The sequence below is a fragment of the Lissotriton vulgaris genome, chromosome 5, assembly GCF_964263255.1.
Source record: "Lissotriton vulgaris chromosome 5, aLisVul1.2, whole genome shotgun sequence".
In the NCBI taxonomy this organism is placed as follows: domain Eukaryota; kingdom Metazoa; phylum Chordata; class Amphibia; order Caudata; family Salamandridae; genus Lissotriton; species Lissotriton vulgaris.
In genome coordinates, this window is record NC_141693.1 from 216,227,317 (window position 1) to 216,253,620 (window position 26,304).

General features: G+C 52.3%; 1 protein-coding gene across 1 annotated transcript in view; it reads right to left on the reverse strand.

The window, feature by feature from the left end:
- The window catches only part of PNPLA7 (patatin like domain 7, lysophospholipase), a 1,710,105-nt gene that overhangs the window by 973,299 nt on the left and 710,502 nt on the right, over nt 1-26,304 (reverse strand). The window contains exon 19 of the mRNA XM_086921192.1: nt 24,257-24,380. Coding sequence (XP_086777318.1) covers nt 24,257-24,380 — 124 coding nt within the window. The remainder of the gene's footprint in view (nt 1-24,256; nt 24,381-26,304) is intronic.

Below are 26,304 nucleotides of genomic sequence, written 5' to 3' on the forward strand. Positions count from 1 at the left end.
GGTGATTTTAGGCCTCTGCGCACTTTTTCACTGTGGTACAGTGTAAAGTGCTGGAGCTCTCTGAGTATGTATGGTGAGTGACCTGCCCTCCCATAGGAATGAATGGGGAATATGTATGCCCATGGTAGTTCCGGATGTGTGGGGAGTGCAGGGGCGAGTTTGGTATGTACGAACTCGTGAGAATGAATGCTGCAAAATGATATATGCGGCATGACTGTGTCTAGTCTAGAAGTACCTCTTTTAGAAGTTGGCATATTTATTATTATTATTAAGGGGCATTTATAGAGCGCCTGGTTACGCAGAATGCGTGTCCCCGCGTGTAATTTGTGTCTAGCGTGTGATTGGCTGGTGAGCCTGGGTCAGAGTGCCTGGGCCTGCTTGTGGATTGACTGTCTGGGTTGAGGATGACAGGGGCTGGAGAGCCCAGGAGGTTGTCTGAGTCAGCCCATGGATGAAAGGCAGCATCTGCTGCCAGGGAAGTGGGAGGAGATGGCACCTGATAGTGAAGGGCTGTGCCTGCCTAACTACAAAGCTGGCTCCACCTCCCGCTGGGCGACTGTCACCTCTGTCCCTGATACTGAAGGGACTTCCCTATAACCAGTTCTAGCTGGTTCTCACACTGCCTGCTTCAAAGGACTTCAAAGACTTTTCACTGTATAAGAAGGGGCTGTGCCTCCTTCCAAAATGTTCTTGTTTCTGACTTGAATCTACCAGGGGCGGGCGCTGCCCAGCCCCTGGATGCCTGGAGGACTGCTGGGGGACCCCTCTGCCTTGCCTGGGCAGATGGGGGGGGACATTGCTTTGCCCCCTTGAAATCTCTGGGACCTTTTTGCAGCATGGAGAAGCTGCATTTTCCTGCAGGAAGCGCTGTGCTTCCCCCTGAGCGCCTGGGAGCGCTCTGCCTGTTTTCTAGCGCTTTGGAGCGCTTCATTTTCGTCTGTAGCGCTGGACGCGCTGAGGTTTCTTGCCCGTATTTATTTAATAATCTGCGAGTGCCCACCTCGCTGGTATAGTTTATTCCACGAGGGAGCCCACTCCTCAGGTAATTCAGCCCCCGCCTGCCTGCCTAAGGAGAAGGGCCGCTGCGCTGCCCGCAGCGACCCGGAAGGGATTGGCCGGCCGGAAGGGCCCGCCCCCGTAGCCCGGGAAAAGAGGAGGTGTTTGCCGCTTTCCCCTGCCTGGGGGAAGCCTTTGCCGGTGTTGCTGGTCTCCCATGCCTGGAGGTAGACCGGAGAGGAGCCTGACGAGGGAGGAGCGGAGGGGGCGCGGGGCACATTGTCGGTGCTCGCCCCCACCGCAAATCCGTACCAGCAGCAAGGAGAAGCCTGGCGGTGCGAGGAGGAGGGCAGCTTCAGGCGCAGGCGGGGCTCCGGTGTCGTGGAGAGCCCCGCGCTGCCTCAAGAAGAGCCTGCCGATGCCAGGAGGGAGACCCGTGGCCGCCAAGAGAGATGCTGCACCCGGAGGAGCCCGCCCCTCAGAGCCCAGTGAGTCGGCAGGGCTGGGGGGGGGGGCTCCGTGTGGCCGCTGTCGGTGCCGGAGAGCAGCACATAGGCAGGAATGGAGGTAGGGCGGCCCCAGCTGGCAGTGGGCCGCCCCAACGTTTCAACTGAGCCTGAGGCTCCAATGGCCACATGTGTTTAGAGAGCCCATGAGAGGCTCTTGGGGGCATTTTTGTGAAGTTAGAGTCTCCCGTAGGGGACTCCACCGTGAATGCAGAGTCAGGGCGGCCCCGATTGGCAGCGGGTCGCCCCAACGTTCTAGAGCCCCGAGAGGCTCCCTGGGGGGCCATTTTAATTGGAGGGGGGCGCGGGGCACATTGTCGTGCCCGCCCCATCCTACCAGGGAGCACATTGGTTTAAGAGCCTGTGTGGCTCCAACGTTTGGCTATTTGCAGTATCAGAGCCTGTGTGGCTCCAACATCTGGGGCATGTGCGATATGCCCAGAGCCTGTGTGGCTCCAGCAGTGGCGCAGTTTGCGCCTAAGGGCCACTGAGGGCCCTGGCGCAGTTTTGTTGGCCCTCAGCTGCCCAGCACTTTGTGGGCAGCTGCCACGTTTAGGCTTTTGTACTTTGAGACTGGCGCTGCATGGCAGCGCACCCTGACATTGAGACTCAGGGCGTCTGAGCCCCAACAAGGCCAGTTGGCCTAGGGACTGCCACAGGTGGTGGCTTATGTAAGTTTTTGCGCAATTGTATGGTTATTGCACCTCTGAATGTGATTTCTTGCATCATGTGTTATTCCTGCACCTCTGAATGTTTTTAGACATCATGTGATTTTTGCGCTATTGTATTGCTCTGGCACCTCTGAATGTTCTTATGCATTATGTGTCTTTCTTTTCATGCGCTGCACCTCTGAATGTTTTTAGACATCATGTGATTCTTGCGCTATTGTATTGCTCTGGCACCTCTGAATGCTCTTATGCATTATGTGTCTTTCTTTTCATGCGCTGCACCTCTGAATGTTTTAGGCATCATGTGTCTTCTTGTGCTGCACCCCTGAATGTATTTTATTGCATCATGTGCTTTATTCTTAACACCTCTGAATGTTTTAGGCATCATGTGTTTCTCTTTATTATTCCCCTGAATGTGTTTCATGCATCATGGGTAATGTGTTCTGGTATACCCCTAAATGTATTTTATTCTTAGGTGGTTGTCCTTTTTAGTACAGGTGGTCCTAGTGGGGTCCTGGTCCCCTGCGTGACATGCTCCTAAGGTGTTTAGGGTTGCGTAGGTGGTACTTACCTGTTGCCAGTAGATACTGGCTGTGATTTCTAACTGTTACTTTGTGCTACAGTGATTTTATATTCTTTTATTCTAATTTCTGACAGTATTTCATTTCTACTAAGTGCTGATTATGACAGTGGCCCATGTGGCCCTGTCTTGTGAATAATCCCATGTGAATATTGCCCGTGCCAGTTGGCACAATGTATATGTGTGATTTTATCTGATGTGTTTTTACAATACAAAAGTTATTTTTATAATAACCTTGTGTGGAGTCTCTTTTGTGGTGTGCCTAGTATGTTGTTGCTGTTGTGCGCTGGCGCAAATGCTTTACACATTGCCTCCGAGTTTAGCCTTACTGCTTGTGCCAAGCTACCAAGGGGGTGAGCAGGGGTTATCTTGGCGTGTGACTTCCTTGCCCTGATTAGAATGGTGTTTTCTGCCTGGCTTTGGCGTCAGCCTTAGCCTACCAGAAATAGCCAGTTCTAACATGATCCTATAGTGAAGCGCTCTGACACCTTCGGTCAAAGTCAGCGCTATATAAAAACACATAAATAAATAAATAAATAAAAGCACTGATGTAGTGAGCGTCAGTGTTGGACTAAAACAAATCTCCATTCACTCACTCGTCCCACCTGCATTCTGAGGTGGACGGCGCACTAGGAGGGTACCATGAAAGTGCCAAGAAGTGCGCTGTGAGTCCAGAAGAGGGATGCTCGATGCTGGTCCACAGGCATCTCACTCGCTCACAGGGAATTAATGCCAACATATTTACAGACAGTGCAAGCACTTGGGTTTCCATAAACAAGTCACGGACATTTGGGAGAACGACTCATCGCCACAGGCCTCCTTCTCTTCTGCTTTTTGGAGCGGAGTGTCAGCTCTTTCTCTTATCTCTACTCTAAACCCCTCTAGACTCGTAAACTAACAATAATAATTCACTCATTTATTTGCCATATAAGTCCAGGAACTAATCTTGCCTAGAGGTTCTGTATGTACACAAAATGTGATATGATTGACTTTGTTCATTTACTACCATTCTCGCTAGGGTGCAGGCAGGAGCCGTGAAGAGGGTTTGGGAGCAGTACCGGGGAAAGCCAGATCGCCATATTGGATCGAAGGAGGTAGCACCTGGGAAGCCTTCACAGCAGCGAGAAAAAGCAGACACACTACCGCCGCCATGTACAGGCACTTGGACCCGCAGCACTCCCCGTCCCGGGATTTTAACAGCATCGTCCAGATCTGCAGCTCTAATGTACAGAGGACCAGTGGCAACAGTGAGTATGATAGCACACAAGTACTATAACAAAGGGCTTCTAGCTTTTATTCGGAGGTCACCCCCCCTTCAAAGAACAAGACAGAGCCCCTGCGTGTTGCTGCAGTGACCGGCTGAAGACACAAGACCAGCCGAGGGGCAAGCTGTAGGTGTAAAGCGCACACACAAAAAAAAGGAAAGTGAAATTGCAAGAGGCTTGCGAGGATGGAAGGGGGACAAGAGATGTTCACACCGCATGTCTGTACGTGCGTGTTCACAGGCGTGTTCACAATTGCAGTCCGTCCTGCGCGTGCACATCTCCTGTCTCCCTTCCCGAAGCAAGTCAGAACAATAGATCTCGCTGGCCACATCGCTTTCACGCTGCTTTGTCAGGCGAGACCTAAAAAATCTAGTTCAGATATAGGGTAGGTCACGGTGCAAGCAAAAGAGCTGGTTAGCAGGAGCTGGCGTCGGTCGGACAAGACTGCAGTGTGGGACGAGGCGGTGCATCGTGAAACTTACGAGCGGTGCTCCCAGCCACGATGCGGACACAGGTGTCGAAGTCAGCATTCAGCACTGGAAAGACCAGGGAGGCGAAGTGAAGCGAGGCGGCGTGGAGTGTGGTGCCCACAGGTTTCGGTGCAAGCAGCGGCTCGGTGGCGGTTGTCGTCGGTGAGACCACGATTGCGGTGTGAGATGCGGCAGGGCCCTCTGCGGTGCCTTCAGGACAGGGTGCCAGAGACCGAGTTGCTTTTCCCTTCTCTGTGGCAACTGAAACAACGGTTCCACAAGGGGTGCCCAGAGGTTGTTGAAGTCTTTGCATTCCCTGAGACTTCAGAACACGAGCAAAGCTCTACTTCAAGCCCTTGGAGATACTTAGCACAAGTAAAGAAAGTTCAATCCAGTCCTTTCACTGACAAAGGCAGTAGCAGCAACTGCAGGTCAACCCAACAGAGCAATAAGACAGCAAAGGGACATACTCCTCCTAGCAGCTCTTCGAGGCTCTTCTTCTTGGTAGGTTCCTTGATTCCAGCGAATGCTAAAGTTCTAGGGGCTGGGACCCAATATTCATACTTAAAATGTCTTTGTTCTCTCAGGCAGAGAGTGACTATGCTTAGACCAACTAAAAAACAAACATGTGTGGAGGGTCAAGGGGAATATTTAAAGACCTGTCTGCTCGCTCCCCTACTGTCAGAATGCGAAACACACAACAGAGCAGACCAGGTCTGGAGATGGTGTGTAACTATACCAGTGACTATGAAACAATAAGATGCATATGTGTAACAATGTTGTTGAAAGTTATTGGAAACAAAAAGCTAGCATAAAATCCCATCAGCCCACCCTTCTGGTGGAGTTTACGTCATGTGGGACTTGCTGATCAATCCTTACCACGTCTAGCCATATAGTGCTGTTGTGGAAAAGGATGTCAGTGATCTAGCCATGATGTTTACCATAAAGTGGACAGAATAATGTGCAGTGCTCAAAGTGATAGTGATGGATAAAATTGACTACACTGGCTCAGAAAGAACGTGCATACAGAAGTCCGTGTGTCAATAGTTAAAAACACGCCTGGTAGAAAGACTACCCTATGGCGCTGTGCAGAACGGTCGACATGTTTCAGCCTAAGGGGCATTTCCCCGGCTTTCTTCAGGACCTCAGATATAGAATAGCTACTGCAACTATAACCACAAGTGATGTGTTAAGTGAGAGATGGAAATAAGTTTACTAATAGACAGGACAGATACATATCTACCAGGAACTAGAACGCTTGGACGTCCACTGGCGGGAGGGAAGCATATCTTCTTCCCAGCCTTGTGTGGGTGAAGACCTCACCTCACCCGGCGACCGCTTGGGAGTATGAAGCCCCGCTCTGTCCATCGGTACCCCTGTATTTGCGCCAAGCCACTTCCGCTTGGCGCAAATACAGGGGTACCGACGGACAGAGCGGGGCCTCATACTCCCGAGCGGTCGCCGGGTGAGGTGAGGTCTTCACCCACACAAGGCTGGGAAGAAGATATGCTTCCCTCCCGCCAGTGGACGTCCAAGCGTTCTAGTTCCTGGTCGATATGTATCTGTCCTGTCTATTAGTAAACTTATTTCCATCTCTCACTTAACACATCACTTGTGGTTATAGTTGCAGTAGCTATTCTATATCTGAGGTCCTGAAGAAAGCCGGGGAAATGCCCCTTAGGCTGAAACATGTCGACCGTTCTGCACAGCGCCATAGGGTAGTCTTTCTACCAGGCGTGTTTTTAACTATTGACACACGGACTTCTGTATGCACGTTCTTTCTGAGCCAGTGTAGTCAATTTTATCCATCACTATCACTTTGAGCACTGCACATTATTCTGTCCACTTTATGGTAAACATCATGGCTAGATCACTGACATCCTTTTCCACAACAGCACTATATGGCTAGACGTGGTAAGGATTGATCAGCAAGTCCCACATGACGTAAACTCCACCAGAAGGGTGGGCTGATGGGATTTTATGCTAGCTTTTTGTTTCCAATAACTTTCAACAACATTGTTACACATATGCATCTTATTGTTTCATAGTCACTGGTATAGTTACACACCATCTCCAGACCTGGTCTGCTCTGTTGTGTGTTTCGTATGCTTAGACCAAACCAGTTCTGTCCTCTGTGGCCCAGCTTCCCGGCAGGAGGTGGAGACAGCATTGTTCACGGCAGACCAGGACCATTCAGGTGCAAGGAAATAAATCTCTTCCCACTACTCTAAATGCAGCCCAGGTCTATTCAGCCCAGCCTTGACTAATCCAGGAAAGGCAGAACACACTTCAACCTCCCGCCTTTCCCTCCCAGTTGCTGTCTGAAAAGAAGGCACATCCCCAGCCACTGTCACTCCAAAGCCAGTCAATCCACAAACCCAGCAGAGGCACACAGGATTGCTAAGCAAGAACATATCTACTTTCTAAAAGTGGAATTTTCAAACACAGAACATAAAAATCATCTTTACTAAAAGATGCATTTTTACATTGTGAATCCAGGCATACTAAACTCCATTTGCCTATCTTATCCCAATGGAAAGTTATGCTTATAATAGGTTATATGTAAAACTCCCATTTTAGCCTATGGGACAGATAGCTTTTCCATAGTGAAAAACAAAATGCACTGTAATTCACTAACAGGACATGCCACACTCACCAGTACATGTCCTACCTTTAACATACACAACACCCTGCCCCCAGAGGTACCTTGGCCTACCTTAGGGGTGACATATGTAAGAAAAGGGTAGATTAGGGCCTGGCAAGTGGGTGTACTTGCCAGATCGACATGGCAGTTACAAACTGCATGCAGACCATGCAGTGGCAGGTCTGAGATACCTTTTCTGGGCTACTCGTGTGTGGCACAATCAGTGCTGCAGGCCCACTAGTAGCATTTGATTTACAGGCCCTGGCACACTGAGTGTACTTTACTAGGGGTTTACTAGTAAATCAAATATGCCAATCATGGAAACACCAATCCATAATAACAATTTACAACAGGAGCACTTGCACTTTAACACTGTACAGCAGTGAGAAAGTACGCAGAGACACTAGACCAGCAAAAGCAGATTCAAAACCGGGAGGTCAGTAAGCAAAAAGACACAAGCAACCTACCAAAAGATGTCCGGTCGAACACACGTCCCCTCCAGCTGAAAGTAGGGAGATCTACCAGACTACATGGGAGTTCCCTTCACTAAGGCAGAAGAACCCGCACAGACCATCAGCGTTAGCATATTCTGTGACAGGGCGGCGTTGCACCGTAAAATCCATTCCCTGTAGGGAGATGGACCATCTCAACAGTTTTGGGTTCATACTTCTCACCCCTCATTTGCATCAACCATCTGAGGGGCCCTGTTGTCTGTCTGAACTCAGAAGTGAGTCCCAAACAGGTAGGGTCTTAGTTTCTTCAGTGCCCAGACCACAGCAAAAGCTTCTTTTTCTACGGCACTCCACCTCTGTTCCCTGGAGAGTAGTCTTCTGGCAGGCATCAGTTCAGATCACCTTCCTGGGCTGCTACCTGGGAGTCAGCTCTGTTAAGGGGGAAACAATTGTGCCATAGCCCTTAACACATCCCCTGTAGTAACCGTTGAGACCTAAGGAGGCTCTCACCTCTGTTTGGGTCTTGGGGGACACCCAAGCCACAATGGTGTCAATCTTGGGCTGTAATGGAGCCACCTGGCCGGTTCCTACCTGGTGCCCCAAGTACACCACAGAGCCCTGCCCGATCTGGCTCTTGCTGGCCTTGACCGTGAGGCCTGCCCTCTGCAGAGCCTTCAACACTTCCCAGAGGTGCTGCAGGTGTTCTCCTCAGCTGAAACTGAACACTGCAATATCGTCCAGGTAGGCAGCACTGAAATCCTCCAGACCCGCCAACACCTGGATGATCAACCTCTGAAAGGTGGCAGGGACATTCTTAAACCCAAGGGGCATCACTCGAAACTGGTAGTGCCCCTATGGGGTTGAAAGTGCTGACCTCTCCTGTGCCCCCTTGGTTAAGGCAATCTGCCAGTACCCGGACGTCAAATCAAATGACCTGAGGAACTTGGCAGCTCCCAACCGATCAATGAGCTAATCAGCTCTGGGGATGGGTGCGCGTCAGTCTTGGTGACGACGGCATTGTGCCCATGGTAGTTCATACAGAACCACAGTTCTGGAGTGGCACTGGGTGCAGAAGCCTTTGGAACCAAGACCACTGGTCTGACACAAGGACTGTTGGAGGGCTCCATCACACCTAATGCCAACATCTTAGAGACCTCCTCTTTAATGCTGGCCCTGACCCAGTTAGTCAACCTGTAAATCTTGAGTTTCACAGGAGGGCTGCCACCAGTGTCCACATCATGGGTACACCAGTGACACCTGGGGTAAGAGAGAACAGTGTGGCAAATTATCCCAACAACTGGTGACAATCACCCTGCTGCCCTAGGGTCAGTGTAGGGGAGAGAATCACACCTTCCGCTGACCCATCGTGCTCTTTGGTAGACAGGAGGTCTGGGAGAGGTTCACTCATCTTCCACTCCATCATCTGTCGCCAAGAGCATGCTCACTTCAGACCTCTCCAAGTGAGGCTTGAGGCAGTTCACATGGAGGACCCTAAAAGGGAGGGTTCCTGGGAGACTGCAAATTCACCAGGTAGGTGACATCACATTTATGCTCCACCACCTCAAAAGGACCAGTCCACTTGTCCTGCAAGCACAAGGTTCCACTGGGGCCATGACCCACACTTTCTGGCCAGGCTGAAACTCTACCAGCATGTACCAGTGTTTCATCTCCCCCTGGCTTGCTTCCAGGTTCGCCGTAGCGAGTTTCCTGAAACAGGAAGTTTGGTTCCTTAAGGCCAGCATGTAGCTAAAAACATCCTGGGTAGTGTCCTGGGTGGCTATCTTCCAGCCTTCCTTGACCAAACTGAGGGGTCCTCTCACAGAGTGCCCATACAGAAGCTCAAAGGGACTGAACCCTAATGACTTCTGTGGTATCTCGCTGAATGCAAACAGAAGGCATGGTAAGAGGATGTCCCACGTATGCCTCATGGGTTCTGCTAGACTCTTAATCATGCCCTTCAAGGTTTGGTTGAATCTCTCCACCAAACCATTAACTTGTGAGTGGTAAGGAGTGGTGAACTTGGAAGTCACACTGCACTCCTCTCACAGGGACATCATATACTTTGATATGAAATTGATTCCACAGTCACAAACTACCTCTATGGGGAACCCAGGAGGGGAAAGATCCCCATCAACGTCCGGCCCACCCCTGGTGCCGTTATAGTCCTGAGAGGGATTGCCACCAGGTACCGGGTGGCACGGACCACCAAGACCAGGATGTACCTGTTGCCCATGGCTGTTTTGGGTATGATGGCCCCACAATGTCCATCCCAACACTTTCAAAAGGGGTTCCAACAACTGGAAAAGGTTGCAGAGGAGCTTTACACTTCCTCCCACTCTTACCACTTGCCTGGCAAGTTTGGCAAGACCTGCAATGTGCATTTGAGTGCCTTCGCAAAAGAAGTGGGTGACCAGCCTGTTAAAGGTCTTGTCATGTCCCAAATGTCCTGCCAAAGGCACGTTGTGAGCCAAACTCAGTAGGAAGGTCCTGCAGGGCTGGTGTGCCACCAGCACCCGAGCTGACCCAGGCTCAGCAACCTTAGGCTCGCTGTACAGGAGACCATTCTCCCAGTAGATCCAGTGTGATCCAGACTGATCACCAGTTGCCTGGTTTGCAACCTGCTGCTGCAAACCCTCCAAAGAATGGCACTCTTTCTGCTTCCTGCAGAATTCTTTCATGGTGGGATCACTCTCTTGCCGCTAATGGGTCAGCTCAGAGATCCCCCAGTTCAGCTACCGTGCCCCTGTAGGTACTGGGGCGTCCCCCTCAAGGTCAGCCTCCTCCCGAACGTGGGAACCTCAGGGGCAGGTTTCCCACACCCCCTGTCCTGTCTCTTGGCAGGGACCTGGGCCACTGTTTCAACCTCCAGGTCCTTCTGATCACCCTTTCTGGCCGCTATTGACCGAGTGGTCACACATGCCCACTTTGGCAACCCAAGCATCTCCAAGTGAGACCTAAGCTCAACATCCTTCCACAAGGACTGCTCCAGGTCGTTACCTAGCAGGCAATCTACAGGCATGCCCACCTTTGGCTAAGTCTACCCCAAATGCTTTCTTGTGGAACTTGGTACTCACCCAGCAGTCCGCCTCCATAGCAAGTTTCCTGGGGTCAGTCAGCTTACTATCAACCAAGTGCTGGCACAGTTCCGCAAAACATAGACTAGACAAGTGCTCCCATGCAATCAAATTGTAAAGCCCCTGAAAATCTGTCACATTACTGCCCTTCACCCAGCCATCCAGTGACCTGTAAAAAAAGAATCTACACATTCCAACTGAGTGTTTGCATCAGTTTTTCTTTCTTGACCTAAACTGATCCCTGTACTGAAAAAACACTGGGTTTTGCTGCACAAAGATCTCTGTGCATACGATGACTCTAGAATGAACGTCCTCACATAAAGAACTGTTCATAACACATCAGTTCTTAGATTTAAATGGCGATAGTCAAAAAAGCCTTCCTAAAGAAGCTGTATCCCCTTATTCAGAAGAGCAAGGACCATTTCATAAACATCTTCAGCAACCAAGGACAGGCTCAGAACGCACCTGTTTTTCAGAAACAGAGCACACAAATCTACGAGTTAGTGTATAAATTGCAGACAGTGCAGCTTAGAAATATGGAGAAAGTCACTGCTCTGACGTTTCCAACCATGTGCTTGAGACAGCACAATTTGAGCAAAAATAGGTTTATGGACCCATTCTGAGCCTGCATACTTTATTAGAACATGTTCATGATACAGACATAGGATCACAAAGTTCAATTTTCATTATTAATAAAACCATGTCAGAATAAAGCTTGGAACCTATGGTTCCGAAAGGAGATCTAGCCAATGATAAAAATCACAAGTATAAATTACAGTGATGTATTCAATGGAGTCTCATTGAACTGTGCTTATTCTTTTTCCCCAATACAGAAAATGCAATTGAACAGGGATTGCTCCACAGAACACATACGTAAACTGCATTGGTCAATTCTCGCACATGCCTGGAAAGAGTTCAGCTCCTGGACTGCTTTCAAATATACAAAGATTCACATAATTGTTAAAAATCAATTCTAAGCAGTCCTGGTGCTGTCTTTCATATAAAGAAAATCCCAAAGGCATGGCCCTACAATGCAAAATAAACTTCATTCATGCTGGGAACTTTACAAGTAAACTCAAGGCATTGTTACAGCATCAGAGTCTGCTGTCACTAAACACCATGTAGCTAAGAATCTACATATTAATTCATTAGCAGACATCTCCTCTATGACCACGTACAACAGAAATATGCCTGGATCAGACAGGACAAACACATTTACTAACCCAGTCCTTTCTTGGTATCTTGAGACAAAGAACCGAGCAGTGCGACACTGGTTAGCAATAAGAGATCATTGAGCACCCCACAATATATATTTCATGTCCTAAGTAGATAATCTTCATTCAGTCGAACTTTGTCGTCTGTATTAACACCAGAGCAGTAGGAAGGTGTTTTTAATGTTTACCAACAACCTAATATATTCTGCAATCCAATCGTAATGGGTGAAAGATATCCCCATCTATGAGAATCCTAGACATAGTGTGGGACTGGATTTCGGAAAGAGAAGTTTGGATGATGGGACATGAGACAGGCAGGGAGGTCGTGGAAATAATGAAAAGTTACTGAGCAGAGCAAATGCAACGAAAAGGTGCAGAGAAGAGAATTATGAGCAGGAAAAACAGAAGGAAAATTAATAATGGAAAGGAAGGAGGAAAATAAAAGCTACATTCTTGATAAACACAGAAATAACTATACCCAAGATTTTTTAATGAGCAAAAAAAGTGTAAACACTGATAACCACTGATTTTATTAAAAAATTAAAACGTCGGGTGTGGCCAAGCCGTGGACCAGTATGGTCGCAAGGAGCTAACTCTCTCCCGGCTGACGCGACTTTTTGGCATGTTCCCGGTCCCCATAGCAGCCAAAAAAAAATGCACGCAGCCTTGAGTCGATGTCTGCAACATCCCGGCATGACCATCAGCTGTGGGCTGCCCCGGTGAGCTGCGGACGGAGCAGAAACACCTGACGGAGATCCTGATTGGGACACAACATGGCAGCAAGACGGAGGCAGAGAGGGGGAGAGGCGGAGGAGTAGTGATCGGGAGGTGCTGGTCCCGGCTCACCGCGGTGTGGTAAGTCGAGGGTTAGGCCCCGGGAGTTACAATCAATCAATCAATCAAAGACATTTATAGAGCGCACTACTTACCCGGAGGGTCTCAAGGCGCTTGGGGGGGGGGGGGGAGGGTGCTGCTACTGCTCGAACAGCCAGGTCTTGAGCTTCTTCCTGAAGGAGAGGTGGTCCTGGGTCAGGCGCAGGTCGGGAGGGAGGGAGTTCCAGGTCCTGGCGGCCAGGTAGGAGAAGGACCTTCCTCCTGTTGTCGTTCTTCGGATGCGGGGGACGGCGGCGAGGGCGTGACTGGCTGATCGGAGATGGCGTTTGGGAGCGTAGAAGTTGATGCGGTTGTTGAGGTAGCTCGGGCCTTGATCGTGTAGGGCTTTGTGTGCGTGGGTGAGGAGACGGAAGGTGATTCTTTTGTTGACGGGGAGCCAGTGCAGGTCTCTCAGATGTCCGGAGATGTGGCTGTGTCGTGGGATGTCGAGGATGAGTCTGGCTGAGGCGTTCTGGATCCGCTGGAGTCTCTTCTGGAGCTTGGCGGTGGTTCCGGCGTAGAGGGCGTTGCCGTAGTCCAGTCGGCTGGTGACGAGGGCCTGGGTGACCGTCTTCCTGGTCTCGGTGGGGATCCACCGGAAGATCTTCCGTAGCATGCGCAGGATGTTGAAGCATGACGAGGAGACGGCGTTGACTTGTCTGGTCATGGTGAGGGAGGAGTCCAAGATGAAGCCCAGGTTGCGTGCGTGGTCTGTCGGTTTGGGTGCGGTGCCCAGGGCGGGGGGCCACCAGGAGTCGTCCCAGGCGGAAGGCGAGGAACCCAGGATGAGGACTTCCGTCTTGTCTGAGTTCAGTTTCAGGCGGCTGGTCGTCATCCACTCGGCCACGTCTTTCATCCCTTCGTGAAGGTTGGCTCTGGCGGCGTCGGGGTCGTTGGTCAGGGAGAGGATCAGCTGGGTGTCGTCAGCGTAGGAGATGATGTTGAGGTTGTGTTGGCGTGCGATGGCCGCGAGGGGGCTCATGTAGACGTTGAAGAGGGTGGGGCTCAGCGAGGATCCTTGAGGGACGCCGCAGATGACTTCGGTGGCCTCTGACTTGTACGGTGGTAGACGGACTCTCTGTGTTCTTCCGTCGAGGAAGGAGATGATCCATTCCAGAGCCTTCTCCTGGATTCCGACGTTGCTGAGGCGCTTCACTAGGGTGCGGTGGCAGACAGTGTTGAATGCCGCGGAGAGGTCTAGGAGGATGAGGGCCGCTGGTTCTCCGTTGTCCATCAGGGCTCGGATGTCATCGGTGGCAGCGATGAGGGCGGTCTCGGTGCTGTGGTTGGCTCGGAAGCCAAACTGTGAGGGGTCGAGGGATCCGTTCGTCTCGAGGAAGGCAGCCAGCTGTTTGTTGACGGTCTTCTCGATGACTTTGGCTGGGAACGGGAGGAGCGAGATGGGCCGGTAATTCTTGAGTTCGGTGTGGTCCGCTGTAGGTTTCCTTAGTAGGGCGCTGAGTTCGGCGTGCTTCCAGCTCTCCGGGAAGGTGGCGGTGTCGAAGGAGGTGTTGATGATGTCCCGCAGGTAGGGTGCGATGACAGCATCGGTCTTGTTGTAGACGTGGTGAGGGCAGGGGTCGGTCGGAGATCCGGAGTGGATGGAGTTCATCATGCGGACGGTGTCTTCGGTGCTGATCGGAGTCCAGGCGCGGATGGTGGTGGTGGGGGGGCGGTGGTTCGGTCGTGGCGTGCGTCGGTTGAGTGCTGAAGCTGTTGTGTATGTCCGCGATCTTGTTGTGGAAGTAGGAGGCGAGGGAATTGCAGAGGTCTTGCGATGGGGTGATGTCGTTGTTTCCGGCGTTCGGGTTGGAGAGCTCTTTCACGATGTTGAAGAGTTCCTTGCAATTGTATTTGAATTTGAATTTAAAAACATTTATATAGCGCTCTACTACCGTGCGGTTTCTTGGCGCTTTAGGACTGCGAGGGGGGAGGCAGGAGCGGAGGGGGATCAGACCTTGTAGGCTTGGGAAAAGAGCAGAGTTTTAAGACCCTTCCGAAACTCTATGTAGGAGGAAGTCATTCGGAGTTCGGTCGGGAGGGAGTTCAGCGTTGTTGTCCAGCCGGTCCTTGAATGCAGTTTTCTTGGTGGCGCGGATCAGTTGGTGGTGTTTCCGGGTGGCAAGCTTGAGGGTGGTCATGTTGTACGGTGTTGGTTCCCTTCTCCAGGCTTTCTCGAGGGCTCGGCAGTTCTTCTTGGAGCTCTTGAGTTCGTCGGTGAACCATGGGGCCTTCTTGCTGCCGGGTCTGCTGGGCGGGGTCCTCAGTGGGGCGAGTTCGTCCGCGCAGTTGCTGATCCACTTCGTGAGGTTGTCGGCGGCCTGGCTGGGGTTCGCTGAGCTGGCGGGAGGGTGCTGGTTCAGGGAAGCGGCGAGCTGGTCGGCTGTGATCTTGTTCCAGCTTCTACGAGCAACCTGTTGCTGGTGGTGGTGGATCGTCGTTTTTCTGAAGGTGAAGTGGACGCAGCTGTGGTCCGTCCAGTGGAGTCCAGTGGCGTGGCTGAAGGCGATGTCTTTGCTGGATGAGAAGACGGCGTCGAGTGTATGTCCGGCGAGGTGGGTGGGGGTGGACACCAGCTGCTTGAGTCCGAGGTTGGCGAGGTTGTCGAGCGGGGTGATGGTGTTGCGGTGGTTGTTGTTCTCCAGGTGGAAGTTGAGGTCCCCCAGGAGGATGTAGTCAGCGGAGGGGAGGGCATGCGGGCTGACGAAGTCGGCGATGTCCTCGCTGAATTGTGTGCGTGGTCCCGGGTGTCGGTAGATCAGGGTGCCTCTGAGGGTGGTGTTCGGGTCGGTGCGGATCTTGAAGTGCAGGTGTTCGGCGGTTGTCAGAGTGTCGTCGGTGTTGGTCGTGATGTGGATGGTGTTCCTGTGGATGATGGCGATGCCTCCTCCCGTCTGTTTGGCGCGGTCTCTTCGGGTGATCTTGTATCCCTCTGGGATGGCGATGGCAATGTCGGGTGCTGAGGAGTCGTTCATCCAGGTTTCCGTGAGGAAGGCAACGTCAGGAGCTGTGGTGTCGAGGAGGTTCCATAGTTCGATGGTGTGTCTGTGGACGGAGCGGGTGTTGAGCAGGATGCACTTGAGGTGGTTGGTGCTGGTGTTCGGCTTGGCGGGTGCTGGTGCGAGGCAGGTCCGGATGCAGGTGAACTTGCAGACGCGGCAGCTGAAGGGTCCGTGGGTGCGCTTCGGGGTGGCTCGGTAGCATCCAGGGATCCGGCCGGTGTTGAGTGCGATGAGTTCGGTGGCGTCGTAGGACAGTCGGGTTGTCTTCCGTCGGTGGGGGCCAGGGGTCCTGGCACTGGGCGCGGTCCGGGCACAGACCGGCTTACCTTGGGCGCGCCCGCTGCGCGTCAACGCTGCGCGTTGGCCACTCTGCCATATGAGGAGAGTGGGGGGGCGGAGCGTGGGCGGAGCAGCTTGGAGGCGGGAGGGGTCGGCGAATTGGAGGGGGACACAGGGGAGTGGGCGGGCCGCAGGGGGGAGGTGGCGGGAAAACGCGGCAGGGGCTGGCCTCAGCAGGGGGCTAGGGGACAGCGGGGGAAGCTGGAGGCGACGGGGAGAAGCCCAGGCAGGGAGCCTAGGCAGGCGGAGGTACGGCGGCGCTCAGAGGGAGGAGCAGGCAGCGCAGGCGGGGCACAGGCTGGGCGCAGCGGCCGGGGACCCGCTGGTGCTGGGGGGCAGCAGCGGGCCTGGAGCACGGCTGGAGCGGCAGACGGGCAGTGGTGGTTCTTGGCAGCAGTGGGGGCACACCAGGCTCATACAAGGAGGAGTGAGCTCGGTGCGTGGGGTGACCGGCCCAGAGGGTCAGTGGTCACTGCTCACCACCGGGCCTCCTCCTCCCTATAAGATCCAGTGGGTGGGCGGAGCAGCTGGGAGGCGGGAGGGGTCGGCGAATGGGAGGGGGACACAGGGGAGTGGGCGGGGCCGCAGGGGGGCAGCGGCGGGGAGGTGGCGGGAAAACGCGGCAGGGGCTGGCCTTAGCTGGGGGCCAGGGGACAGCGGGGGAAGCTGGAGGCGACGGGGAGAAGCCCAGGCAGGGAGCCTGGGCAGGCGGAGGTACAGCGGCGCTCAGAGGGAGGAGCAGGCAGCGCAGGCGGGGCACAGGCTGGGCGCAGCGGCCGGGGACCAGGGGAGCCGCTGGTGCTGGGGGGCAGCAGCGGGCCTGGAGCACGGCTGGAGCGGCAGACGGGCAGTGGTGGTTCTTGGCAGCAGCGGGGGCACACCAGGCTCGTACCAGGAGGAGTGAGCTCGGTGCGTGGGGTGACCGGCCCAGAGGGTCAGTGGTCACTGCTCACCACCGGGCCTCCTCCTCCCTATAAGATCCAGTGGGTGGGCGGAGCAGCTGGGAGGCGGGAGGGGTCGGCGAATGGGAGGGGGACACAGGGGAGTGGACGGGGCCGCAGGGGGGCAGCGGCGGGAGGTGGCGGGAAAACGCGGCAGGGGCTGGCCTCAGCAGGGGGCCAGGAGACAGCGGGGGAAGCTGGAGGCGACGGGGAGAAGCCCAGGCAGGGAGCCTAGGCAGGCGGAGGTACGGCGGCGCTCAGAGGGAGGAGCAGGCAGCGCAGGCGGGGCACAGGCTGGGCGCAGCGGCCGGGGACCAGGGGAGCCGCTGGTGCTGGGGGGCAGCAGCGGGCCTGGAGCACGGCTGGAGCGGCAGACGGGCAGTGGTGGTTCTTGGCAGCAGCGGGGGCACACCAGGCTCGTACCAGGAGGAGTGAGCTCGGTGCGTGGGGTGACCGGCCCAGACACGGCTGCACAGTTGACCAGCAAGCGCCCCGTGCGGGAGGCCTTTTTGGCAGCCCGCGGGGCGCTACCCAGCGAGCCTGGTGGAGGCCCGCACTGGTGCGAGTGGGAGCAGGGCCCGCTCGCACGCCCCGGCTCCGGCTTTGCTCCCGGCCTTTACAGACGCCTATGGGCCGGGGCGCCTGAGAGCGCCATTTTCACAGCGTGCTGGTTCCGGGGCTGACCCGCGCTCCCCCCCCCCCCCCCCCCCCCAAAACACAAGTAAACCCTCCTCTCTGCTGAGAAGACACAGGTGCGGCTCCAACGCTGCCACAGCCTGAGGGGAGGATATAACCACCTTTGGCACGGTGATAACGGCCCTCCCCACTCGTGCCAAGCAAGGACCCCGGGCCCACAATTGGCGATCTGCTTCTTCCACAGACGACCTGGTACACCCGCCAGTGTCTGTGTCGCCTTGTAACCTCCGCCGACACAGCCCAGATCCATCCACCAGGCGGACGCCGAGACAGACCTCGGTCAGCTCACCTGCAGTGCATTTCGCTCTTCAGTATCTCGACCCCAGTACCCACATTCTAGATCCCAGCCCGTGGCCTCTTCTACAGTACTTTCAACTCCTCTGCTGCGTTGCGGCAGCATGGGCCACAAAGACCCTAAACAGCGACTGCACCCTTTCGAGAAAGTTTCTGAGACCGCAGCTGACCCTCCCAGTGACATGGAGGAAGGCGGGCAATCCTCCACTATCCCTGAGGACTCCTCTGTTCAGCTAGGCAAACTACTTCAGGAAATTAGAGCGGGTTTCAAGGACCTAGATGTGCGCTTTGACACGCTAGATAAGCACATTGCGGACCTTGCCGCGAAGATCACGATGCATGACAGACGCCTAGACGTAGTGGAATCTCGCAATTCGGACCTAGAGGACGGGATGGCGCAATCCTTAAAAAGACTTGACAGCATAGACCGTACTCTAAAGGAGGTCACAATAAAAAAATGAGGAATTGGAGACGCGCAGTCGCCGCAACAATATTCGCATTCTGGGGGTGCCTGAACCTACAGCTGCGGGACGCATGGACACCCTATTAGAGACAATCCTAATTGATATATTTGGAAGGGGGTTTGTGGTGGAACGCGCCCATAGATCGCTAGGACCCAGACCCAACCCAGGGTGTCCACCTAGGCCCGTCATCGCTCAAGTGATGAATTTCAGAGACAGAGACACTGCGCTACAGCTGGCACGGGAGCGTGGCGAAACCATGTGGCAGGGCTCCAAATTGTCTCTGTACCCTGACTTTATAGTCATGGTTCAAGAAGCCAGGAGAAAATACCTAGGGGTGAAGGCAACACTTAGGAACTTAAGGCTGAAATACGGGATGCTATCCCCGGCCAGACTGCGGGTAGAGGTCGACGGTCGAGCACGGATCTTCGAGAATCCCACAGAGGTGCAGGAGTTTTGCCGTACTTATAAACAAAACAACAGACCATCCCCCGACAAAGACAGACTTTACCCTCCGCGCAGTGGATCAGATGCGAGCATGGACCTGTTCTCTGGTTCGGGGCATGGCTGACTGATTTGATTTGTCCTTTGTGGAGATAGGCCGCCCATTTGAGTTTTTGTTGTTCATCTTGGGATCTGCTTTATTGTGCATTGTGTAATTCATGTGTCGCTATGCCGTTGGAGAGTGACCGCCCCCCTGTTGGTGTTCACCTCATATAGTTCTGGACTTAACAGGATGTACCTTAACTATTGGTTTTTCACCTTGCTAAGTTTATTCATGGTACACTGCTATGGCTGGTTAAAGTGGGGATTGCCTCTCCGGCTGGGTGGGCAGGCTGGGTGGGGGGGGGATTGTTTTTTGCTGCTTTGCACTGGGACTGACGCAGATCTGCACATGGTAGCGCCTCGCAGGCACACGGGCCTACTTCACATCATAATACATCCGAACCTCACACCATTGCACAGGTAGGTAATAACTCGGGCTCCTCGGTCTTTACACTGGGCACATGGAATGTCTGTGGTTTCAATGACACCCGCAAACGAAGGCAAGTAGTCCATTATTTAATCAGGCATGGAGTAGATGGGGCTTTTTTTAAGGAGACCCACCTCCCCCCTGGTGACTCAGCACACTTTGCCGCCAGCTGGGTGCCAAATAGATATTTTGCCAATTACAGCAATTATGCCAGGGGCACGGCCATTCTTATTCATAAACGCATCCCTGTTCACTTTCATTCCCTACTATGTGATCCAGAGGGCAGATTCGTAATAGTGGTGGGCACGCTGATGAGTCACAGGATAGCACTGGTTTGCGTCTATGGCCCCAATACAGACTCCCCTGTTTTTTTATTATTCGTTGCTCTCTAAACTAATGCAGAACAGCTCTATGCCTCTGTTGATAGGGGGCGATTTCAACATCGCTCTTAACCTAAACATAGACAGCACTTCGACTGCACCAGATCCTAAACCCCGAGAGCGCAAGGCCTTGAACTCCTTCTGTGCCCAGCTCTCCCTGATGGACTTGGGCTGTGCCAGCGACCCAGAACATATAACATATACTCACAACGCTAGCCCCCATAACACATGGGCAAGGATCGACTATTGGTTCGCAACCCCTGTGATATCCAATAGGTTTCATAGCCTTCGGACAATCCCCAGAACTTATTCCGACCACTCCCCAGTTCTGCTATCCCTGGGGATCTGCCCGGAAGGGGTTGAGAGGCAGTGGCGCTTCCCCAATAGCACGCTAGAGGACGAATTTTTTCGGCAGGACATTCGAGAAGCAATATAAGACTACTTACCATAAACACAGGCTCGGTCGACTCCGAGGCGGTTCTGTGGGAGGGTTTTAAGGCTTACTTGCGAGGTGTGTGCATCTCCAAGAGCGCCGGCTTACTGCGGGACCTTCGTGAATTTAGAAACGGTGCTTGGGACCTCGACCCGAGACAGCTGCAGGTATCGAACCCGGACTTAGACAAACAAGGGGCGACTTTGCATACAAAGAGACTGCCGAAAGGGAAATCCTCTTTATGGGGAAATACCACAGCGCCAAGATCTATGGAGAGGGTGACCCAAATGATTAGACCTCAGTACGCGAAGGCATACTTCACCAAGTTACAGACTGCATCTGAACAACTAACCCCTGACCCACTAGAAATTCAGAGGGAGTTCCTTTCCTATTTCGAAGCATTGTACACCTCCAGACTAGGGCAGGATCGTAAAGATCAGGAGGCCTACTTGTCAGAGATTGCATTAGTGTACCTTGAAAAGTTCATGCAAGACTTCCTAGCAGAACCTATATCTGAGTATAGCATTGATGAAGCCATCTCTGCTCTCAACTCCTCCACTGCCCCTGGCCTTGACGGATTCACGGGTGAACTCTACAAAGCATACAAAGACTTATTGATCCCCCGTTTATTGGAGGTCTATGCCGAAGTGCTGGAGAAGCAGGTCTTACCCCCACCCTTAGTGAGGCGGTCATAATACTCCTTCCTAAGCCTGGAAAGGATCGCCAACTATGCGGCTCATATCGACCTTTGTCACTTTTAAATCTCGACTACAAGATTTTGGCCAAGGCTCTCACCTGCCACCTCTCCTTATTAATGAAGGGTATAATATCGCCCGCACAATCTGGCTTTGTGCCCCACCGCACCACCGCTTTTAACTTACGTACATTATTTAATAACCTCCACAGAATAAACCCAGATACCCCCGCTACGGCGATCCTAAAGGACACAGAGAAGGCTTTTGATTCACTAGAATGGCCTTTCTTTTTGTCCATAATGCAGCAGATGGGGATGCCCAATGGATTTATTGCCACTACAGCCCTACTGTACAGTCAACCCACTGCCAGGCTCCAGCTGAACGTTACCCTATCGGCCCCTTTTTCCTTATCACGTGGCACAAGACAAGGCTGCCCGCTCTCACCCCTGCTTTTTATTTTAGCAATGGACCCCCTGATCAGAAATGTTCAAGAACAACACCTACACCGTGGTTTACAATTAAGCCACAGGCCCGCTACTGGTTTCACTGTATGCAGATGACACCATATTATATGTTTGTGACCCCCAGGCTAACCTAGACCCCCTCAATAGGGAAATACTCCGATTTGGCCCATTTTCCGGGCTGGGTATTAACACCATCGCTGCTGATGGTATTCCCCTCCTGTGCTGAGTGATCTGTAAATCCCATTGTTCATGACGAGCTCAGCTCGTCATAAGCACAGCTCAACCGTGCCTCATGACGAGCTGAGCTCGTCATGAGCATCGAAGGGGTTAACTGGCATGAATCGGTGATCTTCCCCCTCACTGCTAGCACTACCCGCTGGGACCTAGAGTTCCCCCTGGAGTGGTGCTCAGATTCAGTTATATATTTGGGCGTGCATATACATCTTGAGTCAGATCAGATTATCTGACGTAACTACTGGGTGGCTTTCTCCAAACTAGAAACACAAGTAGACAAGTGGCTTAAGCTCCCACTATCCATGGCAGGGCGGGTGACCCTCATTAAGATGAATGTTTTGCCGAAACTTTATTATCTATTCTAGAATATACCGATCCCACTCACAAATACGTTTTTTAACACGCTCCGTTCCCTCTTACTCAAGCTAGTGTGGGGAAATAAACAGCCCAGGGTGCGCTGGCTGGTGATGACACTCCCCTGCAACAGGGGAGGGTATGGAGTCCCAGATTTGGAGCTGTATTATCAGGCGGCACAATGTAGCTTTTCGTAAGCATGGTACCACCCGGAACCCAGGATCCCCTTCCTACACCCGGAATCAGATTTTGTCCTCCCAGATACTTTGTCCACTGTTCTGCCCACAGGGATTCCTAGGGACCCCAAAGATATACAGCCGGTCTCAACCACTAGTTGGGCCTGGATTAAGCTAGGATGTATCACGAACACTCCAACACTTTACTCCTCAGCCCTTCCACTCCCTAATGCTAAATGGCTTCCCATCACTGCTGAAAAATTGGTACAAAGAACCTGCGCTAAATTTAACATTGCCGAAATGGGGGACTTATACCCAGGTGGCAACGTTTTTGATCCAGATGGCTAGTCCGCCTTCTCTGACATCACATTCATGGACAGATTTGTCCTACTGAGACTACGCTCCGCACTGCGGGCTAAGCTCCCAGAATAACCGCTTGAACCTGCGTCCTTTTCCCCCCTCACGACAGTGATAGACAGTAGTAGAGGGGTCCATATTGTATCCTGTCTCTACAAGGCGTGTGCTGATATTCTGCCAGTAAACGATGACAAGATATGCCGCGACTGGGAGACTGATCTGGGCAACCATATAACGGACGAGCAATGGGCTGCCTGTTGTGCAGTCACGAACAATATTTCCCTCAACAGCCGCCACAAACGGATCCATTTAAAGTTCCTACGTAGAATGTACATAACCCCCACCAAAGTGCACAGGATGGACCCCACTAGGTCACACTGTTGTCAGAGATGCAACTCCCCACACGCCGACTTTGCCCACCTTGCGCGGACATGCCCTGGCATACATACCTTTTGGACGGGTATGCACGAAGAGCTCAGCAGCATGGTTGGGATGCCGATAGTACCTTTGCTAGAAATTGCATTATTAGGTTATGTAGTCCAATTTCCCCAGAAAATCCGTAGATTTGTGGCTATCTGTCTATTGTTGGCTAAAAGGGAAGTCGCTATACACTGGGGTAGCAGGCACTCACCCGAGATAAAGAGTTGGATCCAGAGCTTGCCATCTTGCTCTATGAAGAGTGCACTATAAGCCAATAATATCCCCTCCTCCTCCAGACCTAAATATATTTGGGGCCCCCTCAGAACCTACCTAGCCTCGCAGCAGACAGATCCCCACCCACACAACAAGAGCAGGGTATTGTCCCGTCCGTAGTGGGATAGACAGACGTGGGGTCTATACCATTTATGGCATCACTATGTTCTGCATACTCCCGGGACAGGGGATTATTTGGCGGTAGGGTGTGGGGCTCACAGGCCTGACGCTATTGTGCTGACACCTATGGAAAAGTATGGGATGCCTGAGTTGGACCGAACGAAAGTGTATTGCGTTACTGTACTTTATAACTCATGACCGTACCTGTGCTAACAAGACAAATTGTCAGTTTAACCATGTATTCATGCATAGTCATAATGTAAATGGTCTCAGTGCATCACCTTTGTCTTATGAGAAAATGCTAAATAAAGTTTAAAAAAAAATTTAAAACGTCGTAAAACACTGACACCCCCCCCCCCCCCCCCCCAAACAGAATTCACAACAGATAGAAACAGGAAAGACTTAAAATTGTTCATCATGAATTCCAATGGAGGAACTTCCAGTCCGGGCACGCTAAATGTTAAAGCACCACTGTCAGACACCTTAAGATGCTTCCTCTCTAAATTAAATGTATGGAAGCCAGGATTGTAAGTTGGTGAAATGAACTTCATGTTAAAACGATATATCTGCACAATCGTATGCAAAATATATGACTGTCACAACACCACTGTATTGTGGAGAAAATGAGAATGGCAACTCTCCACGAGAGAAGTAGATTATTTTATGTCCTTGCTGAAATCAAGACAAAATTAGCAACAATGAAATTAACTAGGTATATATGCTACAAGACATTTGTAGCAACAAAAATGTTTCAAATACAAATTGAAGTAATTCAGTTTAAACAAGCTGGGCTTGATATGACCACCCTTGAAACCGTGACCAGAAGAGAATTTATGACAATATGGCACTTTGTAGGTTACTATATAATAATTAACTAGGATGATGTACACTATATTTCTTACCACTCCAATGAGATCTCCTCGTCCATACTCTCCAGTGAGTTGCTTTTTTCCATCATCCTTCCTGATGACAGAACGCAATCGACCATTCAAAACTATATAGGTGCAGTCAGACTTGTCGCACTGCCTGTGAACAACAACATTTGAAACACAGAATTAGAAGAAGAACATCCCAGTTTCCCGGAGAGAATCAAGACAACTTTCTCTGGAATGTAGGTAGAGTTAAGTCCCAGGGATATACATACTCTTACCGATTAAAATGTTGTTTCGTTTGTAAGATGCAGCAAAACAATAAAAACATTCAATAATACAGGGCCAGATATACAAAGAAGCAGTTCACAGAAAACGACTGCAAATTGTGCACAGACAATGGGTTGCAATCTGATCTACTCAACCAATAATAATGAGGTAGGTCAAAAATTGTGGCTCACTACAACTGGAAGCCGTCTAGGGGTCTTCTAGGGTCAGCAAATCACCATGGCTGTAATCACCTTTAAATAAAGTAAGCTTTTTGTTTTTGGAGAATTCAAAAAGAAAAAAATAACTTTATTTTGTTTTGTTGAAAGGTTTATGATGAGTTGGCAGCGGTCCTGGGGACCACATCCCACCCCCTAACAATTATTTTAAATTTATTTTTGAACTTTCCCAAATCTGAAGCCAGTCCCTAAGAGACCCATTATCTTTTACGAATGAGTTACCACCTCCTTTTAGCTGCAGGTAACTTTTCAATGGTTTGCCACCTGAACTGTAGTCACAACTGATATTAAATCGCAATTTGGAAGGTATGCCATAAACTGGCTCCTTCCAAATTGCAAAAAAATCACCTATTCAGTAAGCCTTTAACAAATTGCAAAATGGGGTCAGTGAATACCAAACAGCAATTTGCCAAAAGTTACTTAGTAATTCTAGCCTTTAATGAGGAAACCTAGGGGGCGTGGCCAAGATGGCGGGCTGAGAGGTCGCACTTGCCGAGAGCTCCCGGACCCCTGAATTCCTGCACCGCTTGTAACCGCTGACTCCCCCCCGGATCACGCGGCGACTGAGCCTGGTGCCCACGGTGGAGGTGTGGAGCGACTGCTGAGCCCGGTTTGCGCCGTTGGGGGTGAGATTCTGACCGGTGAAGCCCGGGTCGGGGCCCGCTGAATGGCCCGTGTGCGAGCCGGTAGCCGCGAGTCTCCCGACCCTCGGAGCAAGACGGAGCGCTCGACCTCCTGTGTGTGAAGCCCGCAGCGGTGCATGAGCTGTTGGAGTGGGAGTCGGCAGCGGCTTCGCGAACGGCTCGGAGTTGTCCGACGGCGGTTGTACGGAGCGGAGCTGAGCGAAGGTGAAGAGCGGAGGCGGAGTCGGCATCGCCTCACTACGCCGACCCGGGGATTGAGGAGGCTCGCTTGGAGAGGCCGCTCCGGCCAGTTGTCTATGTGGAGCAGTGGAATGGGGCTCCCGGGGCGGATCTCCCCCTGAAGCTGCGGACCCCGGCGACCATAGCACCGTGAGTCTGCCCGCCGGCCGGATTTTTGGATCCCGGATCGGAGACGGAGAGGGGTCCTCCATCTTGGGCGTTGGCCCCTCGATATTACAGAGCGGCCATTTTGTGAACCCCGGCCGGGCAGCTCGGCCTTCCTGGTGCTCTTTGTGTGGCGCTGCCCCCGGCTGGTGTATAGCTGCTTTCTTTGCTGGATAGTAAGCCTCAACGTCAGCTGAAATGTCGAATGCTAGAGGACAGAGACGGGGCGAACGAACCTTGCCGGACATGCTGGGACGCGGCGTCCTACGCAGCGGAGGAACCCAACCCACCACGACCTCCCCAGCCCCGACCAGGGGTGCAGATGGTGGAGAACCCCCAGTGACGAGATCATTTCTCGAGTCGCTCTTTAGCTCCCTTCGGGAGGACTTTCAAACGCTCAAGCGTGAGGTGGCCGGGGAGGTCCGTGAAGTAAGGAGAGAGATGGACTCCCTGGGGGAACGGGTGAACACAGTGGAGGAAGCGGGTCACTCCAGAGATGAGGAGATCACCCATCTGCAGCAAGAGGTCCTGCGACTGCGGGAGCAAC